Source organism: the organism of the source record quoted next, unplaced genomic scaffold (assembly GCF_019419815.1).
Source record: "Pyrus x bretschneideri cultivar Hongxiangsu unplaced genomic scaffold, Pyrus_bretschneideri_v1 Contig57, whole genome shotgun sequence".
Lineage (NCBI taxonomy): Eukaryota > Viridiplantae > Streptophyta > Magnoliopsida > Rosales > Rosaceae > Pyrus > Pyrus x bretschneideri.
The window spans coordinates 38,103-64,389 of NW_025999795.1; the positions used below are offsets into that span (position 1 = coordinate 38,103).

The 26,287-nt window shown below is 33.8% G+C and overlaps 1 protein-coding gene, 1 long non-coding RNA gene and 1 pseudogene across 4 annotated transcripts; all 3 read right to left on the reverse strand.

Annotated features, from left to right (window-relative positions):
- Nucleotides 1–220: 220 nt before the first annotated feature.
- Nucleotides 221–5,460, reverse strand: LOC103939526 (annotated as a pseudogene).
- Nucleotides 5,461–11,387: 5,927 nt separating this feature from the next.
- On the reverse strand, nucleotides 11,388–16,611 carry LOC103939527 (MADS-box protein AGL42). Of its 3 annotated transcripts, none has more exons than XM_048571059.1 (8): nucleotides 16,360–16,611; nucleotides 15,762–15,956; nucleotides 14,737–14,821; nucleotides 12,719–12,780; nucleotides 12,528–12,627; nucleotides 12,370–12,411; nucleotides 12,017–12,058; nucleotides 11,388–11,840 (listed from the first exon to the last, which is right to left on the reverse strand). In XM_048571059.1, the coding sequence occupies exons 2-8, from the start codon at nucleotides 15,941–15,943 to the stop codon at nucleotides 11,634–11,636; spliced, it is 720 nt and encodes a 239-aa protein (XP_048427016.1). In that variant the 5' UTR covers nucleotides 15,944–15,956; nucleotides 16,360–16,611; the 3' UTR covers nucleotides 11,388–11,633. The 3 variants fall into 3 exon arrangements, with proteins under 3 accessions (XP_048427016.1, XP_048427014.1, XP_048427015.1); XM_048571057.1 differs by having other exon boundaries at nucleotides 16,118–16,610; XM_048571058.1 differs by lacking the exon at nucleotides 16,360–16,611 and having other exon boundaries at nucleotides 15,762–16,013.
- Nucleotides 16,612–18,239: 1,628 nt separating this feature from the next.
- On the reverse strand, nucleotides 18,240–19,655 carry LOC125471125. The gene is made up of 2 exons (XR_007253391.1): nucleotides 19,415–19,655; nucleotides 18,240–18,521 (listed from the first exon to the last, which is right to left on the reverse strand). It is a non-coding gene; the product is annotated as an uncharacterized LOC125471125 (long non-coding RNA).
- Between the last annotated feature and the right edge of the window lie 6,632 nt (nucleotides 19,656–26,287).

A 26,287-nucleotide genomic window follows, 5' to 3' on the forward strand; every position in this document is an offset into this window, starting at 1 on the left:
GAAAGTTGGAGGTGGCAAGTTGATGGTCTCATTAGCTCTTGACACTCTTCCGTCTTTCCTCCCTTTTAGCACATTCCACTACGGACATCCGGACTGTCAAAAGTTGTTAAGAATGAATCTCACATTAATAAGAGAAGGAACTTTGCATGAGTTTATAATTAGTTAGGTTACTCCTTGAAAGCAGTAATAGTAATGCATGTAAGGCGAAGATTGTTTTCGGTGGAAATTAACACAACCATTACTCATACATTGAAAGCAAATAATATGGTGCTACAACCTGACGCTTTAAGCATATACATAAAATTATACAACTGGCTCAAAAATCATAGGAAATTATAAATTTCCTTCTGATCTTTTATTGTTTGACCTTATTAATATTATTAATCTAAGAGCACGGCCTACCAAAGACCGGTATCCATTGCATTTCTTGTTTATTTTAATTTTTATGGGATTGTCTTTAGAGATGATTGACAAGCATTATTATTTATCTGATGTATGTTGCTATAGACTGCGATGCGATCAACAGAGCGCATTATTGGCGGTCCAATGAACAATTCGGTCTCCACCTCAGAACTCATGATACTTTGTTTCCAGTAGTTTACAGAAGCAGAAGCTCCTGCTTTTTCACAGCTTACAGAAGCAGAACCTCTTTTTTCTTGAGCTGAATGCTCCATCAACAGCTTCGCACCACTCTGATCATATCATCATAGTGCAGATAGATAAATAAACAAGAAAAGAAAGAAAGACTAGAGAAATTCACAATGATAAGATTCTTATCATGATATAACATCACCTCAAACGTCATTCACAGTACGTAGTTGCTGGTAATTAAATAATGGCAAAAGAGTTCAACAGGACTTAACAAAGTTTACCTCTTCGCGTAATTTTGCGTTCTCTTGTAAGAGGAGCGTCTCCTGATTTTAGAGAGAAAGATGGTGTTAGAACTTGAAACTAGTGGAGCAGTTGATCTATATCTGTAAAAATTACAATTAATAGGTTTTGTAGCACTAAAATTTAAGGAGAAATCAGCCGCAATTGATCGTTTTACAAATCTCAATTGCTAAAATGGTTAATTTCAAGTATGCCATTGACATCTGACCATTATGTCGTAATTATTTTACCATTGTGTTGTCGATATTCGATTGATGTTGTCAATATTTGATTATGATCTATTTAGCAATTGAGATTTGATTTTATGATATTTTAGCAAAAAATAAAATAAATACCTTTGCCTTTAGATTTTCCATCTGCTCCATGAGTAATTGAGCCTGGAATCACTTCAAGTTAGTTAAATTCCAAGTAAAAGAAAAATCCATTTAACAGATACGTGTTGGAGGAAAATGGACTTGTGACCATCAGCTGAAATACATGTACTTATGTACCTCTCTCTCTCTTATGCTGCGTAAACTTCGTTCCAGCTGGCTACTGATCTCCTGGAGTTCTTCAACAACGCAAGAATCCAAATCATTTCCCAAAAGCTTCCTAAACACACAAATTTCAGAGTTTAGGAAAACCTGAAATATCAGTTGAGTGAAAAAGGGCAGGAGAAGATAATCGAACTAAGCCATAAACCGTTGAGAAGCTTCTAGGATCTCTATCTTCTTGGTCATAATAGCTGCTTCATGCTTCAAGTGCTGCATGCATGCAGATTAATTAGCTTTTGACAATTAAAAGTTGTCTCATATGGGGGTTAGGTTAACAAAAGATGAGTGCAGAAAGTTAAAAAGGAGTGCAGATATCACATCTCTGATAAAATTGTCGAAAAACAAACATCATATCATCAGCGGTTCTAACACATGATAACATAAAGAAGTCCCAACGAAAGAGTACAATCATTGCGAGATGTGATCTTTAATCTCTTTAGGTGTGAAAGGAGTTGCTAGAAGTTAACCTAGTCAACGAGTTGAAGCCCCCTACCTCTCCCCCACTTCTCTTTTCTTTCACCCATTTTCATTTGATGAGCATGTATCAAGTGTCAATGTAGTAAAATAGTGATTATAGACAAATTGGAGTAGGATTCTCTCCCCTTCAAACTCCCCTCCCCTCGAGTCGCATCTTATTTGTACGGTCACGATTTAGCCATGTCAACTTCTGGTGTTGACTTCTTTATAAAAAGTGAAAGAGAAAGAGGAAAATGGGAGAGGATTAGAGGGGAGTGTAATGAATTTGGAAGGGAGAGAATCCTACTCCGGAAAAATTCCAAAAAACTTGCCTGCAATTAATATCTTATATAATATATAGACACAATTGTATGCGTACGGTAATGATTTTCACATGGATAGAAGATAACTATAAAGCAAAGTTGGGTTTTTCAAATTTAGTTTAGATGAGTTTGATTCCTATGGTTTGGACAATGTAACATTATTTTTGGATTGGTGTGAGTTTGATAAATTTGAGTCCAATCTATTAATTATGAAACTCAAATGCGTTTTCTTTTCCCTCACTTCATTATTGGTTGTTCTTCTTTCTCTCTCTCAAAACGGTTGGCCCGCTATTAATATGAATCAAACTCATCAAAGCTATACAAGACACTTAACAATAGGACTCATCCTTGTTGAACTCACTTCCTATGCTTGTTTGCTTTTCATCTATTAGAATCCAACTCAAATTTGCTAGTTCACTGTAGAAGTGTGGAAGTCCTGACAATTAGTTCTTGATTTTATTCTATATATACATTGATAAGAAAGGTGCATAACAAAACCAAGTAGGAAGAACAAGAACCATCCCAGCAAGTGATCTCAAAAACACTTCCCAGGAATGTTATAGTGATTAGGCTACTAGACCCCTCACATAAAACACAATAATCCTCTTTCCTTTTCCATAAAGCACCGAGAAATGCCTCCCAGATCAAGTTATGTATGGTGAAAACGAGTTCACCATATAAAATGCAACTATGCAGGGAGTGGTGCTTATTAACCACCATGTACCTCTAGCACAACAGTAAAAACGAAACTTCAATGTCCGCTGATATGAAGAAAATCTAACAAAAACTTCGCAATTAATTTTTTACGTGCACACACATATATGCATATGTATATATCCCAAAAAGTAACAACTATACCTCCAGAAAGGCATGGAAGTTATCCAATCTCTCAACCCTTTACTTCCCTGGTGGAAGGCCCCGTTGCAAACTCCCACCAACCCACCGGAAGCAACTAAAATACTTGCAATTTGTTCAACATATGCCTAAATTTAACAGATTAATTTTACATTTTGTAACGAAAAAGAAATGTAATCTTTTCATATATACTTAACCAGATCACTTGAAAAGAAAGGATTGAGAGTAAAATGCCACAGTTCTCGTTCTTTATTAAATCATGTATAAACTGATCTTCTTTCCACCGAGATTTGATGTAAATTACTACCTTCTTCTCAATATATTAAAGGACGCTGAAACATTTTTTGTGATATAAAAGGCCAAGCACGACTCAAAACTTTAGGTTCGTAACTATAATTAAGCTTCTATCCTGAAATAAATCAAATCAGCTAAAAGAGGTCATAGCCATAAAGAGAAAGCTAAAAGCTGTTTCTTTCCCTAATATAGTTAATCAATAAGTCTACTCTCAATGCACTTGCATACTATCTTCCATCATTTTGAAGATTATGGCCGAAGACTAAATTCATCACACCAAGATTTTTAAAGTTTCATAACAAAATCTGAAATCTAAAAGATTGGATTTTCAAAATCCAAGATAGATCGCCTAACCTGCACCTGTTGTTCCACTTCAACCTTGTTGGTTTGCTCCTCTTTTGCATATTTATGGTATCGTGTTAGAGTCTCTTGCATGCTGAAGCATCCAGAAAAATAAAGGTCAAAAATTCAAATATGATGAAATCATAGAGTACTCCATATTAGTCCCAGTATCTCTTAACAATATGATACTGATGATGTTTTGCAGTGGTTCAAGTTTTCTGAAATCTCATTCAGTTTAGTGGACAAAATCTACATAAATTGTTGCAGAGGACAGAGAATGCACTATAGTTAACAAAAAAGCAAGTTAGCATTTAGACCTACACCTTGTAAATTGTAAAAGGAGTAAGCTACTATCAATGAAATTGTGTTGATCATATCACTGCAATCATTCACAAATTATAATTAAAATACAACTCCATTGTATGTGGATGAATTTTTAATGTTCGAATTGATTTCAGGTAAGTTTAATACAGCTTGGTTCCTCCCGTTTCAAACTCAAACCGGCTGCTGATGTCGCGTTTACGTTAAATATATGCTAATCGAAAGGAAACAGCTAGGATGGATGATAATCGGAGCTGGTGTGTTTAAGTAAAATTGGTCAGTGGAGTATAGGATATGTCTAGTGAACTTCATCTAAGTCAAAAAAGGAAAACAAAAGGCCACAAATATTTTCTAAAAGTTAAAACTTTGAGTACACAAATCTGTCTGTGAGGTAACTGAACAAATACATATTGTATTAATTACAAAGACATATCTGAATGTGCTTTGATTATAATCATAAATTTATAAGGGTAAACATCATGCGTAAGATGTATGGTACAAATTAAACATAAATATATATAGGTTGTCAAGTACTGATTATGACTAGAACTGATAGAAAGCTAGAAATCTGTATTGTATTTTTACATCATATATAGTACACCCTAGCATTAGCACCAGGCACCAAGCATCACAAGTACCCCATACCTTGTTGTTTCATCTAATGAAATTAAGCATATAGAACAAAAGAAGGATGGGGTTTCAAGAATTTATAGAAATTAAAGAATACGTACTCAGAGCTGCAGAACTCATAGAGCTTGTCTTTCTGGGAGAAGATGATGACTGCAACTTCTGCATCGCAAAGAACCGAAAGTTCATAAGCTTTCTTTAACAAGCCGTTTCGACGTTTGGAGAAGGTCACTTGCCGGCTTGTGGCATTCTCAATTCTTTTCATCTCAATCTTCCCTCTCACCATGTCTTAGCTTTGCCTAATTCATCGGTCACCACCATCGTTAATTGCAAAAAAACAGGGAAAAATGTTATAAAATTGGTAAAGATATGCAACATATATAGCTCAAAAGGCTAGCTGTAGAAGGGTTATTTAGAAGCACTATTGAGAAAAAGATTTACAACCTGCACCCAGGAAGGTTTGGAGAAGTACTCCAACACTAGAAAAAAATGTCAGATTTGGGAAGAACGTCCAGTGACAATGAAGGAAACCCAGGAGATAGTCAACTTGAAAAACCCCAAAGAAGTTCTTAAAGAAGCAAATTAGAGATGAACCCAAAAGGATATATAGAAAAAAAAAATTCCGAAAAGCATGTTAAATTAAGTTACTAAAAATAGAACCCAGAGAACAAGTTTTAATTACCAAAAGGACACAGAAAAACACCCCCAACGGTATTGGATTTGGATACAATTATGGAAAATAGAACAGAAACCCTAAAATAATGTTCACAGTGCCGGAAAACTCAGAGAAGGAATATCTGATTGTGAATGTCCAATCTTTTTTTTCTTTTTTTCTTTTTTTAAAGCAGAATTTGAAGGAAAAATTACAGATAAAGTATACTTTTAATACTTAATTTTATATTAAAATAATTTTTTTTTTTTAACATTTTAATGAAAGACAAAAATTAATATATGTGAAATATGACATTATTTACTTTGTTTTCCCTCTAGAATGTAAGTTACAAAAGTACCTTTTATCTTTTGCATTTTTTCACACTTTTTCTCCTGCCCTCTTATCTCTCTTTTTTTTTTCTTTCTCATGCTCCCATCTCTCTCTCTTTCTCCCTCTCCCTCCCTTTATCCTATTTCATCAATAAACAAACAACAAATATTGATCCATCTACCAATAAAATCACAATTTATGCATGTGCATGATCAAGAAAACACGGTATGGTGAAGCACAAGCCATTCTTGACGATTTGTCGCAAGGTCATCTTCAAGAATTTAACAAGCCCAAGTAGAAAAATTTGAACTGAGGAACTATTGCAGAAGCTGGCTAGAGTAATGTTAACCTGTGAGTTTATCTACCAACTCTTTATATTTGAATATAGAAAAAATGCTTTTCTCGAGGAGCTTGACCACTTGGTGAAGCATTGAAATCCTCTAAGGTAAAGGAGACTTCCCATATTTGAAGAGATTTCTTCATTTAGAAATGAGTTAGTTTGCTAATTTTGTAGAGATTTATAGATGTTGAAGTGGATCTTAATTTGTATTCTAGAACAACAGCATTGAAATTCATTTTTCTTTACTTCGATTAAATTATGGGAACAAAAATAGGGTGACATGTTTGTAGTTCTGAACTAACATATATAGTTTTATTTCATTAATTTGTACAAAAGCATGCTTATTTTCTAGTTACTGAGCGTAAAGTGATCACTATAATTTATGTTTTGTTTCTTCTGTTTATTTGCTTTTAGGTTCAATATCTACTAATGAAAGAAATAAAGATTCGTATGTGAGGATTAGTGAAATAGAGCTTACGGTGTGTTGTAATTTTGTTGTATTTTCATTGGGTTGTATAGAGAGATGGGTTAGTAAATGAATCTATTAAATGTGTTTCTTTTGGCCAAAAGAAATAGTCGAAGACGAGTTCAACTGATTCAGCAAAAATGATCGATGACGGGTTGAACTGATTCTACAGACAGGTTGAACTGATTTTGCAAGTGAGTTGAACTAATTTTGCAAAACGAAGACCGGTTGAACTAATTCTGTAAAAATGAGTTCAACAAAAATGGTCAATGACAGGTTGAACTAATTATGGAAAATGGTCGATGATGAGTTGAACTGATTTTGCAAAATAGTCAAGGACGGGTTGAATTGATTATTCAAAAATAGTCGATGACAAGTTGAACTGATTCTGCAATAATGATCGAGAACGGGTTGAACTGATTCTACAAAATAGTCGATGACAAGTTGAACTAATTTGGCATATAGTTTTAAAACTGATTCTGCAAAAATAGTCGATGATGAGCTAAGCTTATAACATATATTAATTTTGTTGGAGTTGCGAGGGCTGAGTTCTATTAACAGCCCTAAAGACTTATGGGTATGACTGGTATTCTAAATCATTGTTTTCATGTTTTTGGGCTAGGCTTTAGTTGTTTTCATGTTTTCGTCTCTTCTTGACATGTTTAAAACTAGTGGAGTTACTTGAAATATAGTGGAACTTTTTTCTCTATATATAAAGCTTCTGAATTTGAACCACATTATTGCTAACTTATTTTGAGGCTTAATCTTTTTTAAAAAAAAAAAATTTAATATTATCGTTTATTTAAAATAAAATAAAAAATCTCTTTATTCTCTTTATTCTCAGGCCACACAACCCTTTTCTTTCCATTTTGATCGACAGCTACTTCCATTATTCCCTTCGTCTTTCTCTCCAAACTTCCTACACACAAAAAAAAAAGAAGGCATAGTTTTAATTAGGACTAACTGTCGATTTAGTTCATAAATTATTACCTCAATGAAAATTAGATCTTTGAATTATTTATTCGGTAAAAAAATCCCTAAAATCATCAAAGACTGCTGATTTTATCCCTAATATTATTTTCAAAATTATTTTATCTGATTTTTCATCAACTTAAGTCATATGACTCATTTTAGAGGGTAATGTCATCATTTTATTGCCTACAAACCCTTAACGGTGTATATTAGTTGCGAATCTAACGTCTTATTTACTTTTTAAAGTTAACTTCATACATTAAAGTTAACGTTTTATTTAGAAGGAATACAAATATGGAAACTAGATCAGAAACCCTAGAAATAGTATTCACATAGAAGGGAAACACAGAGAAGGATCTTTTTATCTGATTGTGGACGCCCACTCCCTTTATCCTCAGGCCACACAATCCTTTTTTCTTTTCATTTTTTTTTTCCCATATTGATCGATAGCTCTACTTATATTATTCCCTTTGTATTTCTCTCAAAACTTCCTAACCCAATAAAAAAAGTATAATTAACTATAAAACTCTCAGTCATAACAAATACATGAATATAAAATAAACAGACATAAGTTTAGTAAATTTAAATATAAGTACCTCGTTGCTTTTCTTAATTGGAAAATATAGAATAATGTTAGGTACACTAATTTTTTTAGACTAATTTGTAAACCATGTGATATTTCACTAATAGAAAATAAGCATATTAATCAACATTTAAATAATAATTCAATCATCAACAATCACATCATAGATTTACTAAGTTTGAATAACTAGTCTCTCCAGTATTACCCGCAAAAATAAGAAACAAAGATGAAAAAGAGAGAGGACGAGCTATATATAAGCAATGGTGTCTTGTAAAAGTGCTTGAGAATCAACTGAAAGAATTTTCATAATGCTAGGTGGACTACATTTTTAAATTAAATTTGTAAACTATATGGTGTGTTATAATAAAAAATAAAACATTAGTTTTTACCAAAGAAATAAAATTAAACATTAGTCAACACTTCTACACCACCTCATATTTTTTTATAATATTTTATAATTTTAACACCAAAATTAATATTAAATTACGAAGTATCAAAGAGTTCATGCTGCGTCTGCTGTCAGCGGCCCATCGTCATTTTCTCGAAGATACGACTGTGTCACGTAGCTAGCCTTGACTGCCGAATCCAAATTATCTTTATATTTTCTTATATTTTTAGAAATAAAGTAAAAATAGTTTGGGTTTAGCAGCGAGACGGGGACGTATTTGTGGGATCCAGAAAGAACCATCAGCCAAAAGCATGGAAATATGATGTTTTGGATCTAGCAAGGTCAGTCACGTCCTTAGATCTCTTAAATAAAGAAGAATACCTAAACATTAAAAATCACAATGATAAAATAAAGATACATCCCAAAATTTAAACTTATCCAATAATAATAGTAAGATAATAAGCATACTCCACTTCTTTTTTTTTTTAACTATTTATACTTCTGCAAGTTAAATAAGTCTAAAAACGGCATAACATGTTAGCCGGGGTAAAATACTAAGTGAGCTTTTACTTGATACATATTACAATCGAAATCTTTAATTTATTTTATTTTTATTTTACCTTTTTTTTGTTTTGTTTGAAGTCAAAGACTGTTTTGAATCCTCTACATTAAATTCATTTAAACTACAAGAAGGTGAAGATTTTGAATCTTGGGCAATAGACACTTGGAGGGATGCATTCGATTGGGATTTTGATGGATTTGAATGGATTTATACATTTATGGATTTGGATAGAGTGTAATTAATTTCTAGAGATTCTATGTAAAATTTTGAGTAATTCCATAGGATGTGAGATTTGTGAATGCTTAAAATAAAGGAACTTTTAGATCCAGGTCCAAAAACATAGATGGTTTTTAGGAGTGAGTCCAATTACCTAATTATATGTATTTATTTTTTTAATGCTCATTTTATATTTTCTAAAAATATTAAAAATCAATTAAAATCTTCTAATATTATGAAATTTCAACCCCAAAAAATATAATTAATATCTTATAACAAAAAAATATATATATTGACATAAATCTATCTACAAATCATTCTACCCTAACTCAAGTAACAAATATAAGAATGTATATCATACCTATAAGTAACATATGAAACTTAACTAAAAGGTAGAAAAAACATAATATATCTATAAGAAAGACACATGAATCTTACTTGATTATAAAAAAGAATTTATCATATAGGTAGATAAATATAATTAACCTGTGATATAGGTTGATTATAAAAATAAAAAATAAAATCTATAAATGGGGTTTAAAACGGGATAAAGAACAAGAAAGAACAAAAAAAAAATAATAATAATCAAAGAGATAATTAGGAAGAAATTTGATTTTTATAATAAATCTTATCATTTAAGAGATAATTATTGATAATAAAATAATAAGATTTAAGGAATTGGACTTATTTTAATAAATTGGACTATTCCTACTATTGGCTCAAAAAATTGGATCTATATCAAGTTTCCCTTTTAATAAATTGGACTATTCCTACTATTGGCTCAAAAAATTGGATCTATATCAAGTTTCCCTTAAAATAACTATCAAATTTCTCAAATTCTCTCAGACTCCCCAACTTTTTAAAATTCTTTAAAATTAATTTATGCTTGAATACATCAAGAATGTTATAACTCTTTTAAAATCTTGATTGAATACGCTAAACTTTCAAATAATCATTTAAAATCATAATTGAATACTCCTAAATTTATAAAGAGAAAGAAATTAAATATCTCAAAATCCCAATCTACCACACTCCCTAAGTTGAAGTAGAATGTCAATTCTACTCCAATAGTCTGAGTAAATGGGCCAGAAACCCTAAAACAGAGCAAGGGAGAAAAACGAAGGCCGAGTCCTCCTGCGCGTATGGCTGAAACGAGAAAAAACAAGCGGAAAATGGGAATCCGTAGAGGAAAGCAGATTCCAAGAAAACAGCATCCAAGTGGCCTCCAATCAAAACCAAACCAAAGCTTCAGATAGCTCCTCTCAAAGATACCATTCTCTTTACTTTAAGAATCCCATTTCACTATCTAAAAAATTTGGTGCATTTGATTGGATTGTGTAGAATTATCTGATTAGATTCGTTAAGAGACGCCGGTATCACTTGCTCTTGGAGAAATGCTTCTATGATTATCGAAAACAAAGGTTTTTGTTGCCCTGCGCAACTTTAGTTAGTAGCTTTAGGAGACCAGCATGAGTGAGCAGCCTTCACGATGGCTGCTGGTCCGGCTACGTGTGAGAAAGACATCGAGGTTCCAGAGTCTACGGGTAACATGAGCGCATTGAGATCAGGCTATTAATTTATCCAAGAGCTCAAAATTGTGAGAGTAGACAGGTAGAAAGAGAAGTTTATAGGGCGAAACGAAGCATTCGAGTCGTACAAATTGCATTATTAGTCTACCTTCAGAATATCAGGCACCATTAGCTTAAGGTCCTTTTTATATATAGCAGTCATCAAATTGAATAAATCTATCAGATGAAATAAACATGATTAAACATGAATGTGTTGAGAAATAAAAAATGCATGTGATTATCAGTTTCGTGCATATAAATGTTTATGCAGAAACCAACTGTATAAGGAAAATAGAATTTATTTAATTCTCAAGACAAGATCAAAGATACATTGGCAATTTAAATCGGGGCAAAAATTGTAAAAAATGAAAACCTTTGGGTAATTGCTCTCTCAGACAGGAATTAGGGTATAGCTATTTAATCTGAAGAAAACGCCATGTCATAGAGATGAGTTCGATTACCGGTCACTCTTCATAATGCGAATTATGGGCTCAAATCGAATACCAAATCCCTTAACTTCAGATGTTTTCCCCACAAACACCAAAAAGAAAAAAAAAAAGAAAAAAAAAATTCCCTTAACTTCGGATTTCCCTAAACCAATTCGTTGACTTACACCCTCGAGTTGCTCCATAATATGTTCCGCTAGTTCTCCTACATCACACACTTACTCTCCTCAACCATTACTCATACATTGATAGCAAATAAAGTGGGGCTAACATATACATAAAATTATACAACAGGCTCAAAAGTCAGGAAATTATAACTTCTTTGATCTTTTATTGTTTGACCTTATTAGTATTATTAATCTGAGAGCACGGCCCACAACAGATGGGTATCCATCGCCTTTTTTTTTTTTTTTGTTTATTTTAATTGTTATGGCATTTTCTTTAGAGATGAGTGACAAACATTGTTATTTATCTGATATATGTTGACCTAGGCTGTGATGCACCAACAGCACGCATTATTGGCGGTCCAATGAACAATTCGGTCTCCACCTCAGAACTCATGCTACCTTGGCTCCTGTAGTTTACAGAAGCAGAAACTCCTGCTTTTTCATAGCTTAAAGAAGTAGAAGCTCCTTTTTCTTGAGCTGAATGCTCCATCCACAGCTTTGCACCACTCTGAGCATATCATCATAGTGCAGATAAATAAACAAGGGAAGAAAGAAAGACTAGAAAAATTCACAATGATCGGTTTAAGATTCTTGTCATGATATAACATCACCTCAAACCTCATTCACAGCACGTAGTTGTTGGTAAACAAATAATGGCAAAAGAGTTCAACCGGACTAGTTTACCTGTTGACGTAATTTTGCATTCTCTTGTAAGAGGAGAGTCTCCTGATTTTAGAAGAGAGAAAGGTGTTAGAACTTGTAACTAGTGAAGCAGTTGGACATATATCTGTAAAAATTCCAATGAATAGGTTTTGTAGCACTAAAATTTAAAGATAAATTGGCCGCAATTGATCATTTTTCAAATCTCAATTGGTGAAATGATCAATTTCAAGCTTGCCATTGATATTTGACCATTACGTCATCAATATTTGACCATTGTGTTGTCGATATTCGATTATATGCTGTCAATATTTGATTATGATCAATTTAGCAATTACAATTTGATTTTATGATCATTTTAGCAAATAAATAAATACCTTTGCCTTTAGTTGTTCCATCTGCTCCATGAATAATTGTGCCTGGAGTCACTTCAAGTTAGTTAAATTCCAATAGAAAAAAAAAATCCATTTAACTGATACGAGTTGGGAGGAAAATGGACTTGTGACCATCAGCTGAAATACATGTACATAAGTACCTTTCTCTCTCTTATGCTACGTAAACTTCGTTCAAGCTGGCTACTCATCTCTTGGAGTTCTTCAACAAGGCAAGAATCCAAATCATTTCCCAAAAGCTTCCTAAGACATACAAATTTCAGAGTTTAGGAAAACCTGAAATGTCAGTTGAGTGAAAAAATGCGGGAGAAGACGATCAAACTAAGCCATAAACCTTTGAGTAGCTTCTAGGATCTCAATCTTCTTGGCCATAATAGCTGATTCATACTTCAAGTGCTGCATGCATGCAGAATAATTAGTTTTCTCAGTTAAAAGTTGTCTCATATGAGGTTAGATTTAACAAAAGATGAAAGCAGAAAGTTAAAAGGGCGTGCGGAAATCACATCTCTAACAAAATTGTCCAAAAAACAAACATCATACCATCAGCGGCCCTCTCCCTAACTTCTCTTTTCTTTCACCCATTTTCATTTGACGATCATGTGTCAATGTAGTAAATTAGAGATGATGAACATATTGGAGAAGGATTATCTCCCCTTCAAATTTCCTTCATCTCCAGTCCCCTCTTATTTAAACGGTCACGATTAAACCATGCCAACATCTTGTGTTGACTTCTTTATAAAGAGAGAAAGACAACGTGGAAAGTGAGAGTGGAGAGAAAAGGAGGGGAATGAATTTGGATGTTAGAGAATCCTACTCCGAACAAATTCAAAAAATCTTGCCAGCAATTAAAATCTTATGGTACTTAACATACAGACACAATTGCGTGTGCATCGTAATGATTTTCACATAGCTAGAAGATAACTATAAAGCAAAGTTGGGGTTTTCATAGTAGTTTAGATAAGTTAGATCCCTGTAGTTCGAACTATGTAACATTATTTTTGGATTGATGTGAGTTTGATGAATGTGAGTCCCATCTATTAATCGTGAAACTCAAATGCATTTTCTTTTCCTTCACTTCATTATTGGTTGTTCTCCTTTCTCTCTCAAAATGGTTAGCCCACTATTATATGAATCAAACTCATGAGAGCTATACATGACACTTAACAATTGGACTCACTCTTGTTAAACTAAAAATTTCCGACTTACTATGCTTGTTTGATTTTTATTTATTAGAATGAAACTCAAATTTGCTGGTTCACTGTAGAGGTGTGGAGTTCCTAACAACTAGTTCTTGATTATCTTCTATATATATTGTTAAGAAAGGTGCATAGCAAAACCAAGTAGGACGAACAAGAACCATCCCAGCAAGTGATCTCAAAAACACTTCCCAGGAATGTTAACTGATTAGGCTAGTAGATCCCTCAAAGGCTTGGTGCTTCTGTCCCCACATAAACCACAATAACCCTCTTTCCCATGCCCACCTTTGGCATTACAAGAGATTCCCAGAGAACCATAAAGCACCCAGAAATGCCTCCTAGGCTCCTACTCAAGTTATGTATGGCAAAAACGAGTTCGCCATTTGAGCATGCAACTAAGCAAGGAGTGGTGCTTATTACTCACCATGTACCTCCAGCACACCAGTAAAAACGAATTTTCAATCTCAGCTGATATGAAGAAAATCTATCAAAAACTTCCCACTTAATTTTTCGCGTGCACACACATATACATATGTATGTATATCCCAAAAAGTTAACAACTATACCTCCAGAAGGCATGTAATTTATCCAATTTCTGAACCCTTTACTTCCCTGGTGGAAGGCGTTGTTGCATACTCCCACCAAGCCACCGGAAGCAACTAAAATACTTGCAATTTGTTCAACAGGCCTAAATTTAACAGATTAATTTTACATTTAGTAATGAAAAAGAAATAAATCTTGTTCATATATACTCAACCAGTTCACTTCAAAAGAAATGATTGAGTAAAATGCTATAGTTCTCGTTCTTTATTAAGTCATGTATAAATTGATCTTCTTTCCACCAAGATTTGATGTAAAGTACTACCTTCTTCTCTATAAATTAAAGGATGCTAAAACAAATAAGCTAAAAGAGGTCATAGCCTTAAAGAGAAAGCTAAAAGTTGTTTTTTTCTTCCCTAATATAGTTATATCAGTAAGACTACTCTAAATGCAATGAAGTCTATACTTTGGACAACATGCACTTGCATACTATCTTCCATCATTTTGAAGATTATGGCCAAAGACTAAATTCATCACATCAAGATTTTTTAAGTTTCCTTACAAAATCTGAAATCTAAAAGATTGGATTTTCAAAATCCAAGATAGAGCTTCTAACCTGCACATGTTGCTCCACTTCAACCTTGTTGGTTTGCTCATGATCTTTTGCATATTTACGGTATCGTGTTAGAGTCTCTCGCATGCTGAAGCATCCAGAAAAATAAAGTCCAAAATATCAGATAATGATGAAATCATTGTACTCTATTCATCCTAGTATCTCTTAACAATATGATATAGATGACATTTTGCAATGATTCAAGTTTTCTGAAATCTCATTCAATTTAGTGGACAAAATCTACATAAATTGTTGCAAAGTACAGAATGCACCATAGTTAACAAAAAAGCCAGCCAGCATTTAGACCTACACACCTGTAAATTGCAAAAGGAGTAGGCTAATATCAATGAACTTGTGTTGATCATATAACTGTAATTCACAAATTATAATTAAAGTACAACTCGATCCATTGTATGCGGATGTGTTTTTAATGTTAGAATTCATTTCAGGTCAGCTTAATACAGCTTGGTTGCTCCCGTTTCAAACTCAAAACGGCTGCTGATGTCCCGTTCACGTTAAATATATGCTAATCGCAAGGAAATAGATACGACGGATGATAACTAGAGCTGGTGAGTTGAAGTAAAATTGGTCAGTGGGGTATAGGATACGTCTAGTGAACTTCATTTAAGTAGAAAAAGCAAAACAAGAGGCCAAAATTATTTTGTAAAAGTTAAAACTTTGAGTACACAAATCTGGCTGGGATGTAGTTGAACAAATACACAGTGTACTAAATATATATCTGAATTGATATGATTATAATTACAAGGGTAAACATCATGTGTAAGATGTATGGTACAAATTAAACATAAATATATATAGGTTGTCAAGTACTGATTATGACTAGAACTAATAGAAAGCTCGAAATCTGTATTGTATTTTTACATCATATATAGTACACCCTAGCATTAGCACCAGGCACCAAGCATCACAAGTACCCCATACCTTGTTGTTTCATTTAATGAAATTAAGCATATAGAACAAAAGAAAGATGGGGTTTCAAGAATTTATAGAAATTAAAGAATACGTACTCAGAGCTGCAGAACTCATAGAGCTTGTCTTTCTGGGAGAAGATGATGACTGCAACTTCTGCATCGCAAAGAACCGAAAGTTCATAAGCTTTCTTTAACAAGCCGTTTCGACGTTTGGAGAAGGTCACTTGCCGGCTTGCGGCATTCTCAATTCTTTTCATCTCAATCTTCCCTCTCACCATGTCGTAGCTTTGCCTAATTCATCATTCACCACCATCGTTAATTGCAAAATAAAAAAATAAAAGCAAAAAAAGCAAAAATCTTATAAAATTGGTAAAGGTAAGAAACATATATAGCTCAAATAGCTATCTATAGAAGGGTTTTTCAGAAGCAGTACTGAGACAAAGATTTACAACCTGCACCCAGGAAGATTTGAAGAAGTACTTTAACACTAGAAAAAAAGTCAGATTTATGAAGAACGTCCGGTGACAACGAAGAAAACCCAGGAGATAGTCAACTTTGAAAACCCCAAAGAAGTTCTGAAGAAAAAGCAAATTATAGATGAACCCCAAAAGGATATATACAAAAAAAATTCCCAAAAACATGATAAATTGAGTTTCTAAAAATAGAACCCAGAGACCCCATAAGTGTTAATTACCAAAAGAACACAGAAATACACCCCCAAAAAAGCAACAAGGACACAACGGTATTGGATCTGAAGGATACAGTTAAGGAAAATTGATCAGAAACCCTAAAAATAATATTCACAGTGCAGGAAACGCAAAGAAGGAATTTTTTATATGATTGTGTCCAAACTCTTTCTTCTCTTTATTCTCAGGCCACACAACCATTTTCCTTCCAAATTGATCGATAGCTACTTCTATTATTCCCCTTGTCTTTCTGTCCAAACTTCCTGCCCACAAAAAATAAAAAGTAAAAAGCATAATTGTAATTATAGAGTTCTCAATTATAGCAAATAAAAAATGAAATAGCTGATATAAGTGTAGTCAAGTTACTTTAACAGTATGCTTTCGTCTGAACTCAAATTTAAATTCTCACTTGTAGTAAAACATAAAAAAGTAATTAAATGATTCACCTCATTTCTTCTCTTATTTCGTAAAATTAAGAGTACAGTCAATTTGGACCTCACAAAATTTTTACGAATTTGTTTTAAACGACCGGTTTTAAAAGGTTTGAATGCTCTACAACTCTACATGAATTTTGGTAAATTATGTGGATTTGTACAAACTTCTTTCATGAATTCTTTAAAATTTATTTAACTTCTGCCAAATAAAATAATTTCTTTTCCTGTTACACAATTTGAAGGGAACATAAACCTTTATAAATTGATATAGAAATACAAATGAATCAAAATTGTCTTTTCATTTCTCATTTAATTGTGACTTTTATTAAAATAAAACTTAACTAACTAAAAAGAGCGACCTTATATTACATCAGTGTGTTTTCATCTGCTATGAATTCTCATTCTCGCAATAATAAATAAAAGAGTAATTAAATGATTCCATAACCTTATTTCTTCTCTCAAAGAAAGAGAAGAGGGAGTGGAATCTTTATAAATTCTTTTAATATAGGTAATCATCGTACAATTACTTGCGGATGAGCCAATAGAAACAGGCCACCGCATAGTCTGATGTCTGCAGACCGTCGTCATTTTTTACAAGATATTACCGTGTCACGTGCCAGCCTTGAGTACCGAGTCCAAACTTATTTTCCTTACATTTCCTAGTTAGGGTTTTAGAGCAGTTTCAGCATGAGAACTCTTTCCCTAGGCATTACACTATGTTATCCATTCAGTAAATAGTAATTGCCCTTAGGTACCGTTTGGTACGCAGACGGGACGGAACGGGACGGGACAGGACGGGACGGAACGGGACGGGACGGGACGGAACAGATGTTCTGTGTTATGTTTGGTACGCGCAGGACGGAACAAGACAGTTGTTCCGTCCTGCGTTTGGTAGCACATGGACGGAACGGAACCAAAAGATTAAAATGACTAAAATACCCATGTTCCGCTGTGTTTGGTACAATTTATGGGCGGAACGGGACATGACTCTTTTTTTTTTTTTTTTTTTTTTTAATTTTAATAAGTTGTTCAAATTTGAACACTATTATCCATTATTTTTTTTTCTTGGTCCAAATTTTAATAGGTATATGTTGTGTTTCACATGCAAACCCCTTTAAAATTTGTAATTTTTCCCGTTTTCTACACCTCCATTCGAATTTGTATTTGGGTTGCCTCCATGATAATTGGGAGGAACATGGTGAGCAGATTAAGGCCTTGATAGAGTGTATTAACAAATTGAAAGAAAGAGAAAAGAAGTTTTAACTAGGTCTCGAATCAAATGGATGCAGGTTGGGATTCTAACTCAAAGTTCTTTCACTAGACCACCATATAGAATAGATGATTTAATACAGTTGAAAAATTGCAAAACATAAAATATCACAACATTTTCTTCAATACACTTAAGTGGATGGAGAAATTCGCAATAAAAGAATGTGTAAAATTAATATAAGCATGCCTCAGCAAAAGCCGTGGGGCTGGATTCAATAACATCATCATCAATAGCCTCAACATCAATCGTATTAGGTGGTATGGGCTGAACTTGCAAAGTCGCTTGATTATTCTGAGGCACTGACTGAGTTGAAGTTCCCTCCTGTTCCCGACTGTCACCAGGTGGGGCACTATTGAGGTCCAAGTTCAACTCATTCTTTCTTCGCCGCCCTCTTGCATGTGGCGCCCTGGCCCCCCGAGTGCTCATGTTATATTAAATCTTGTATCCAAGTTGAAGATTTTAAAACCTACAGTTTTTTTAAGAAATGAAGTAATCTTATTCAAATACATGATTCACTTTGTCGGAAATCAAATGAAGAATTATAAAACAGAAGAAACAATAATAACATACTTCAGTATTTTCAAACCAAAGCAATAAAGGACATGACACTATGCTCTATCAGCCCATTTCCTTTCCTACAATTTTCATATCAAACAAGCCGACAATAAACTGTGCTGAACCATGCCAACGAATGATAAAACAAAAGTTTGATTATGATTCATTGTTTAACTTCGTTAACCTACCAAAAAGACTAGTGCTTCAGTTCCATGCCTCAAACCAGCACGACTAACCAAACTCTCACTACAATGTATTCAGTTCTAAAAGACCTCGGCCAAAGAATCTAGAATCGAAAACCCTAGTGGCAAAACACAGTATGGAAATTGACCGTAACCTGAATGAATTGGAAATCCTAATTGCAATCACACATTTCATCCAACTCTGTGACCAAAAAGTGATCACATTTTCACAACAAACAAAGGGCCTTCTACTAAAGCAGAAATCAAATCATAATCCATCAAGAAAATTGATCATTTGCAACTGAAATTTTCAATTTCCACTTAAAAGTCCCAATTTTTGAGCACCTAACGGCTCAAAAATTGCCGACCCAAGGCTAAAATTTCCGACTTCCATCAAAATCAATTTTTTTTCTAATCCCCAAACAACACGAGATAGGAATGATACAAGCATAAAAAACCATAAAATCGCAGTACAAATAAATAATAAATTCGCAGAAAGGAACCCTAGGAAATTAAGAGGCACACCAGAATCGAGATTCAACAACGAGAAATTGAGAATCTAACCTCCGACTTCTGGAATGCAAACGGGTTCAATAATTCGAAATTAAAATGAAAATCGTACCTTCGATCAGAGATTTTTGAGAGGGGAGGGAGTTACCACCGTCTGCCCCGAGGCACCGGGTCTGCAACCCAAAATGCAAATCCTCCGTACAGAGGAGAGAGAGAGAGAGAGAGAGAGAGAGAGAGAGAGAGATACCTGAGGACCACCAAGTTCGCAGAGCTGCTACACGGAAGAGGACGAGGAGGAAGGTTGCGAAGGGGACGAGGAGGAAGGTTGTGAGGCTGTACAGAAGAAGATGAGCAGGAAGATGTTGCGAAGGGGAAAGGGCTGTAGAGGCGAAGAGAAACGGCTGAGAAGAAGAGATTTTGTTTTTAGGGTTTGTAAACTGATTTTGAAGTTGTAAATTTTGAAAAAGACCAAGGGCATTTTTGTCTAAAAATACTTAATGAACGGTCATCGTCTTTGCATCTCATCGTTGCACTTCAATGGCCCTGGTAATAGGTAATAAAATATTAGTATTTTTTTTATTTATAAAATAATTTTATTGTAATTTCGGATAAGATTTTTAATCGTTCTTGTTGTGCCACATGTCATTATCCGAAAAGTTATAAAATAATACAAAATAATTTTATTTGTAATTTCAGATAAGATTTTTAATCGTTCTCGTTGTGCCACCTGTCATAAAATCCGAAAAGACAATTATTGGTAATGGATTTCCGACAAGATTTTTAATCGTACTTGTTGCGTCATGGGTCATTATCCGAAAATACGATTATTGGTGATAGATTTCCGATAAGATTATTAACCAATCACGTCGCGCCACGTATCATAATCTGTTTACAATCTTTGAGGATAGATTTCCATCAGATTTTTAACGAATGACAGTATGCCACGTGGCATTATCTACAACCTAATCATTTCTGAATCCTCTATATAATCCACCATCCATCCTCACAAATCTCACACCAATTTTCTCAAGATCTCTATCATTATTCATAGTTTCTGCTTCTTTCTTACAATGTCTTCTTCTTCCTCAAGGATGATATGGGAAATTGATCAGCAAGAAGAAGAATTGTTTAACCAATCAGAAGGAATGTTCAATCTCCAGGTGGCCCAAAATAAGAGGGAAGATTATGAGGAGCGTAAAATGAGAGATGAAGAAGAAAGAATGGCAAGAGCCTCACATTCCCGTCGAGTCATCCAATCTGTGGGTCAGATCTGCAGACCCAACCATTCTGGAAACCTTGATAGAAGTAGGCAACGACGAGGTACGAAACTTTTGGACAATTATTTTGTCTGTAATAGTGCATTCCCTGATACGTACTTTAAACGTCATTTTAGAATGGAACGACATTTGTTCAACAAAATTATGATTGCTGTTTGCAACCATGATTCTTACTTTGTGCAAAAGAATGATGTTTTTGGTGCTATGGGTCTCATTCTAGAGCAAAAAATTACTGTTGTCTTACGGATGCTTGCATATGGAGCATTTGCAGACCAAGTGGATGAGATAACGAGGATGAGGAAATCAACCATTCTTAAGCCCCAGATGAGGTTTTGCGGAAGTAATCGATTCTATCTACACTGCAGAGTACCTCCGGAAACCTACTGACATGGACTTGCAAAGGCTTCTGAAGAAGGGCGAGATGCGAGGTTTTCCTGGGATGATTGGAAGCACCGATTGTATGCACTGGATATGGAAAAATTGTCCAAGTGCATGGCAAGGCGCTTTTGGGGACAGAAAATGAGCAAAAAATATCATTTTGGAGGCGGTGACATCTTTTGATACATGGATTTGGCACGCCTTTTTCGGGGTTCTGGGAGCTCAAAATGACCTCAATATCCTTACCCAATCCCCAATGTACAACGATGTCCTGCAGAGAAAGGAACCAAAAGTCACGTACTACATCAACGGACGTATATACGATGGGCCATACTACCTAGCAGATGACATTCACCCAAGGTGGTCAACATTTGTCAAAAAAGTGCCACGTTTGCGAAGTGTAAAGGAAAAATACTTTGCAAGCTGTCAAGAGGGATGCAGGAAGGATGTGGAGTGTTGTTTTAGTATCCTAAGCTCATTGGGCGATCGTCAGGGGTGCTGCCAGATTGTTTGATGTAAAGTCGCTTCGATCCATCATGATGATGTGTATCATTTTTCACAACATGATTGTGGAAGATGAGTACGATTATGATGTCGTTGATGAATATGAGCCAGATACGATGAACAATTCAAGAACACGTATATATTGTGCTCATGATGTCACCGAAGAACCGTTGCAACATGAGCCATTATAAAGAGATGAACGTTCCAATGAATTGATCATTCAACGATATACTGCACTTCAAAGGCCATATATGCACAATGCCCAGCAAATTGATTTAATAGAGCACCAGTGGGAATTGAAACAAGCTCAAGATACTTAAGTTCATTTAGTGTGTTTGTTTTTCTTTTGGTGTGTTTATTTAATTTTATTTGGTGTGTTTCTTTTAGTTCATTTAGTGAGTTTTTTGTTATTTGGTATGTTTATGATTTTATTTGGTGTGTTTAAATGTCTTTTGAATAAAGATTCTCTTAGTAAAAATAAATTACCAAATTAAATAAAGTACTAAAATAAATAAATTGGAAACAACATAAAGTACTTTATTCAATAAATAAGAAATTACAACCCAAAGTGATTAGAAAATTATGGGCTCCGATTACAAAAAGTACTTTATTCATCATCACTTAACCAATTTGTGGTGCTAGGATGATCTTCTTTTGTCGTGCTAGGACCATCTCCTCTTGCTCTCGCTTCTCTTGCACGCCTCCTTCACACCACATCCGCTTTCTCCGACTTCCAAAAATATTTAGAATTTGGAGACTTCCCTTCTAAAGGCGTGTTCATAATATCACGATCTCGTTGAGCCATTCTTACTTCTTCTAACATGTTCTATTTCTTGCCTAAGTAGTTATTTAAGTAGTTATTTTCTCTCTCATTAGCTTGAAATGCTCTCTTAATAGCCTGCAGCATTTGCCTCATCTCTAGCCTTATCAGCCTCAAATTTCGTTATTTCCCGCGCCAAAGTCAATTCACCTTGGCGAGCAAGTTGTTACATATACTTTGCATAATCATTCTTCGAAGTACTCATTTTTCTCTTTGAAGTCTACTTACCTTCAGACCTAATTGAATAACGAGTCGATCTCGACGCTTGTTCAGGGGGGTGTTTCGGGCACTTCTTCTGCTTCATCTTCATGAACATGCGAGCCATGATCAGGTGTAGAGTATAGAGGAGTGTTGTTCATGAAAACTTCTGGACCGACATGCACAACTTTGAATTTAGGACAATCTTTGATAATATTCCAACATTCTCACCGGTTGAATGATTTATTTTTGGTTTTGGTTTTGGCACCATACCAAGCTTGTGCTTGAAGTTGCTACACAATGCGGGATAAGAAATAATTATAATGAAAGTAGGTAACAAAAAAATAATACAAACAAATAATTATAATGAAAGTAGTTAACAAATAAATAATAAAAACAAATAATTATAATGAAAGTGGGTAACAAATAAATAATACAAACAAATAATTATAAAGAAAGTAGTTGACAAATAAATAATACAAACAAATAATTATAAAGAAAGTAGTTGACAAATAAATAATACAAACAAATAATTATAATGAAAGTAGTTAACAAATAAATAATACAAACAAATAGTTATAATGAAAGTGGGTAACAAATAAATAATACAAACAAATAATTATAATGAAAGTAGTTAACAAATAAATAATACAAACAAATAATTATAATGAAAGTAGTTAACAAATAAATAATAGGGTAAAGTACAAAAAACTATCTTAACTATTGGGGTCACAACAGTTTCATACCTCATCTTTTAAAATTGACAATGTCATACCGCATCTTACGAATTTATGACAATGTCATACCTCCGTCAATTTTTCTGTTAGTTTTTCTATTAAATGCTGACGTGGCAAGAGACGGGGACCACTTTCTATTAAAAAATTAATAAAAAATTAATAAAAACTAAAAAAAATATTTAATATTTTTTAAATATTAAAATAATAAATAAAAGTAAATTTTAAAAAAAAGGGTAAAGTACAAAAAACTACCTCAACTATTGGGGTCACGACAGTTTCATACCTCATTTTTTAAAATTGACAACGTCATACCGCATCTTACAAATTTGTGACAATGTCATACCTCCGTCAATTTTTCTGTTAAGTGCTGACGTGGCTTGATTCGGGATATACTTTCTATTAAAAAATTATTAAAAACTAAAAAACAATTATTTAATATTTTTTAAATATTAAAATAATAATAAAAAGCAGAGAAAAAATAAAAACCATCAGTTTGTCCCTCCCCTCCCCCTACCCCTCATCTCTCTTCTCCCCATCTTCATTTTCTTCCCCCCCCCCCCACCTGCAAACCCAAAAAAATAAAAAAATAAAAAAAATTTTGAAAACCCAACAACCCCCCTGCAGAAGAACAAGAAGGAGAAGGAGGAGGAGGAGGAGGAGGAAGAAGAAGAAGAAGAAGAGGAAAAAAAGGAGGAAGGAAAAAAAAAAAATTCCCCCCCTGTCGGCGCGGAAGAAGAAGAAGGGAGAAGGAGAAGGAGGAAGAAGAAGAAGAGGAAGAAAAAATAAAAAAAAATTTGAAAACCCATCAACACCCTCCCCTGCGGAAGAAGAAGAAGGAAAAGGAGAAGGAGAAGGAGGAAGAAGAAGAAGAGGAAAAAAAGGAGGATGGAAATTTTTTTTTTTTTTTTTTTTTTTTTAAACCATCAACTCCCTTGCGGAAGAAGGAGGAAGAAGAGGAAAAAAACAAGGAAAAAAATTTTTTTTTTTTGAAAACCCATCAAACCCCAAATCCACCACTTTCATCCATTCTCCACATCCTCTTCCGCACCCATCCTCCACCTTCTCTGCGCACCCATCTTCCCACCGACGGGATCTAGGTTTTTTTTTTTTTTTTTTTTCTGGGTTGCAGGAGGGAGAAGAGTGTGGGTGTGGGGAAATTGAGTGTGGGTGTGGGGGGAAGACAAATTGGATTTTTTTTTTTTTTTGTTGGGATTTGCAGGTAGGGGAAGAAGATGAAGATGGGGAGAGGAGAGAGGAGAGAGGAGGGAGGAGGGGGGGAAGGGAGGGACGAAATGAGGGTTTTTTTTTTTTTTTTGCTTTTTATTATTATTTTAATATTTAAAAAATATTAAATAATTGTTTTTTAGTTTTTAATAATTTTTTAATAGAAAGTAGGTCATAAATCAAGACACATCAGCACTTAACAGAAAAACTAACAGAAAAATTGACGGAGGTATGACATTGTCACAAATTCGTAAGATGCAGTATGACATTGTCAATTTTAAAAGATGAGGTATGAAACTGTCGTGACCCCAATAGTTAAGGTAGTTTTTTGTACTTTACCTTTTTTTTTTTAAATTTTACTTTTATTTATTATTTTAATATTTAAAAAATATTAAATATTTTATTAATTTTTTAATAGAAAGTGGTCCCCGTCTCTTGCCACGTCAGCATTTAACAGAAAAATTGACAGAGGTATGACATTGTCACAAATTCGTAAGATGCGGTATGACATTATCAATTTTAAAAGATGAGGTATGAAATTGTCGTGACCCTAATAGTTGAGGTAGTTTTTTGTACTTTGCCCTTTATTTTAACTATAAAAACACCTAATAGACTTTATGGCAAATAGACTTCAAATTTATTTGCGATAAAATGCATTTTACATAGGTTTAATTTAAGGAAAACTAATGAAAAGGGGTTTAAAACTTTGAGTTTTAACAATAAGGACAAAATAAAGGGTAAAGTGAATTGTACCAAGATTGTCTTTTTAGTGTAAAAATGTAGTTTTTTGTTAAAGTGAACAGTACCAGAAGTTTTTCGTTAAAATTCTTTTTTTTTTTTTTTTTTACTATAAAAACACTTAATAGACTTCAAACTTATTTGCGATAAAATCTATTAGGTGTTTTCGTATAAAAAAAGTTTGTGACATCATTTTTATTAGTTTTCTATCTTTCATAATTTATTCAATGCAAATACTTAAAAATCACTTCTCATAGTGACTTCGGACGATGAAAAACTCATCATCGATTCTCCATATAACAAAAAAAAAAAAAGAAGATGGATTTTACATTATTTAAGATGAAGAGCACTTTTATTCGTAGTTATATATTCAAAAGGCATATGGAAAGGCGGCTTTCTTTGCTATATTGGTGGAAAAGGAAAGAATAAAGAGGAAGAAAAATATTCCACAGTATCTTGATGAAGTGATTTAGTATTGTTGTCTGATGTTACAGTCTGATTGTGAATGTAATATTCGACAAATCTATAGTGAGATGAGTTTTATTGCTGATCCATTGCCCAACCTGAGTCTCTCTAACAAGCTCAATATTTTTATAAGCAATTATCATTATCTAATATTTATGAAGTCCCTGAACCTCTTGACATTATTTTGTAGGTTCTCTTCGCGCCTTTGTTTAACCAAAAAAACTGTGTACATTATGAGGTACTGGTAGATATCTACAATTTGCAGCAAGATTTCAATCAAGTCCCTTCAATTAATGGTATCGGCGCAAGTAATAATATAAAATGTAGAATTTGCAGCCATTGTACTTGTGCAGGTTAATTAACCAGCTTATTCTCTAGCTAATCCATGGTTTAGATAACCACGTGAAAATAAGGAAGGGGATATTACGAGAAGAACAAGACTTGAAAAGTGTTTGTAGTTCAAGAAGGACTCATTTGAAAGTAGATTCAAATGATTAAAAACGTTTGTGGTAAAGACATTTTTTATACTAATTTTTAGTAAAAAATTCATGTGAATTTTAGGAAAACACAAGTATTTTTTGCAATAAACATATAATTGATGCTTCTAAAGCACTTAAAGTACTTTTGGAATCCAAAATCAATTT

Coding starts and splice junctions, on each gene's coding strand:
- LOC103939527 (XM_048571059.1), bottom strand. CDS start 15,943: ATGGTGAGAGGGAAGATTGAGATGAAAAGAATTGAGAATGCCGCAAGC. Junction 12,412..12,527: donor GTAGCATAAGAGAGAGAAAG/GTACTTATGTAC, acceptor AAGTGACTCCAG/GCACAATTATTCATGGAGCA. Junction 11,841..12,016: donor ATGCAAAATTACGTCAACAG/GTAAACTAGTCC, acceptor TGATATGCTCAG/AGTGGTGCAAAGCTGTGGAT.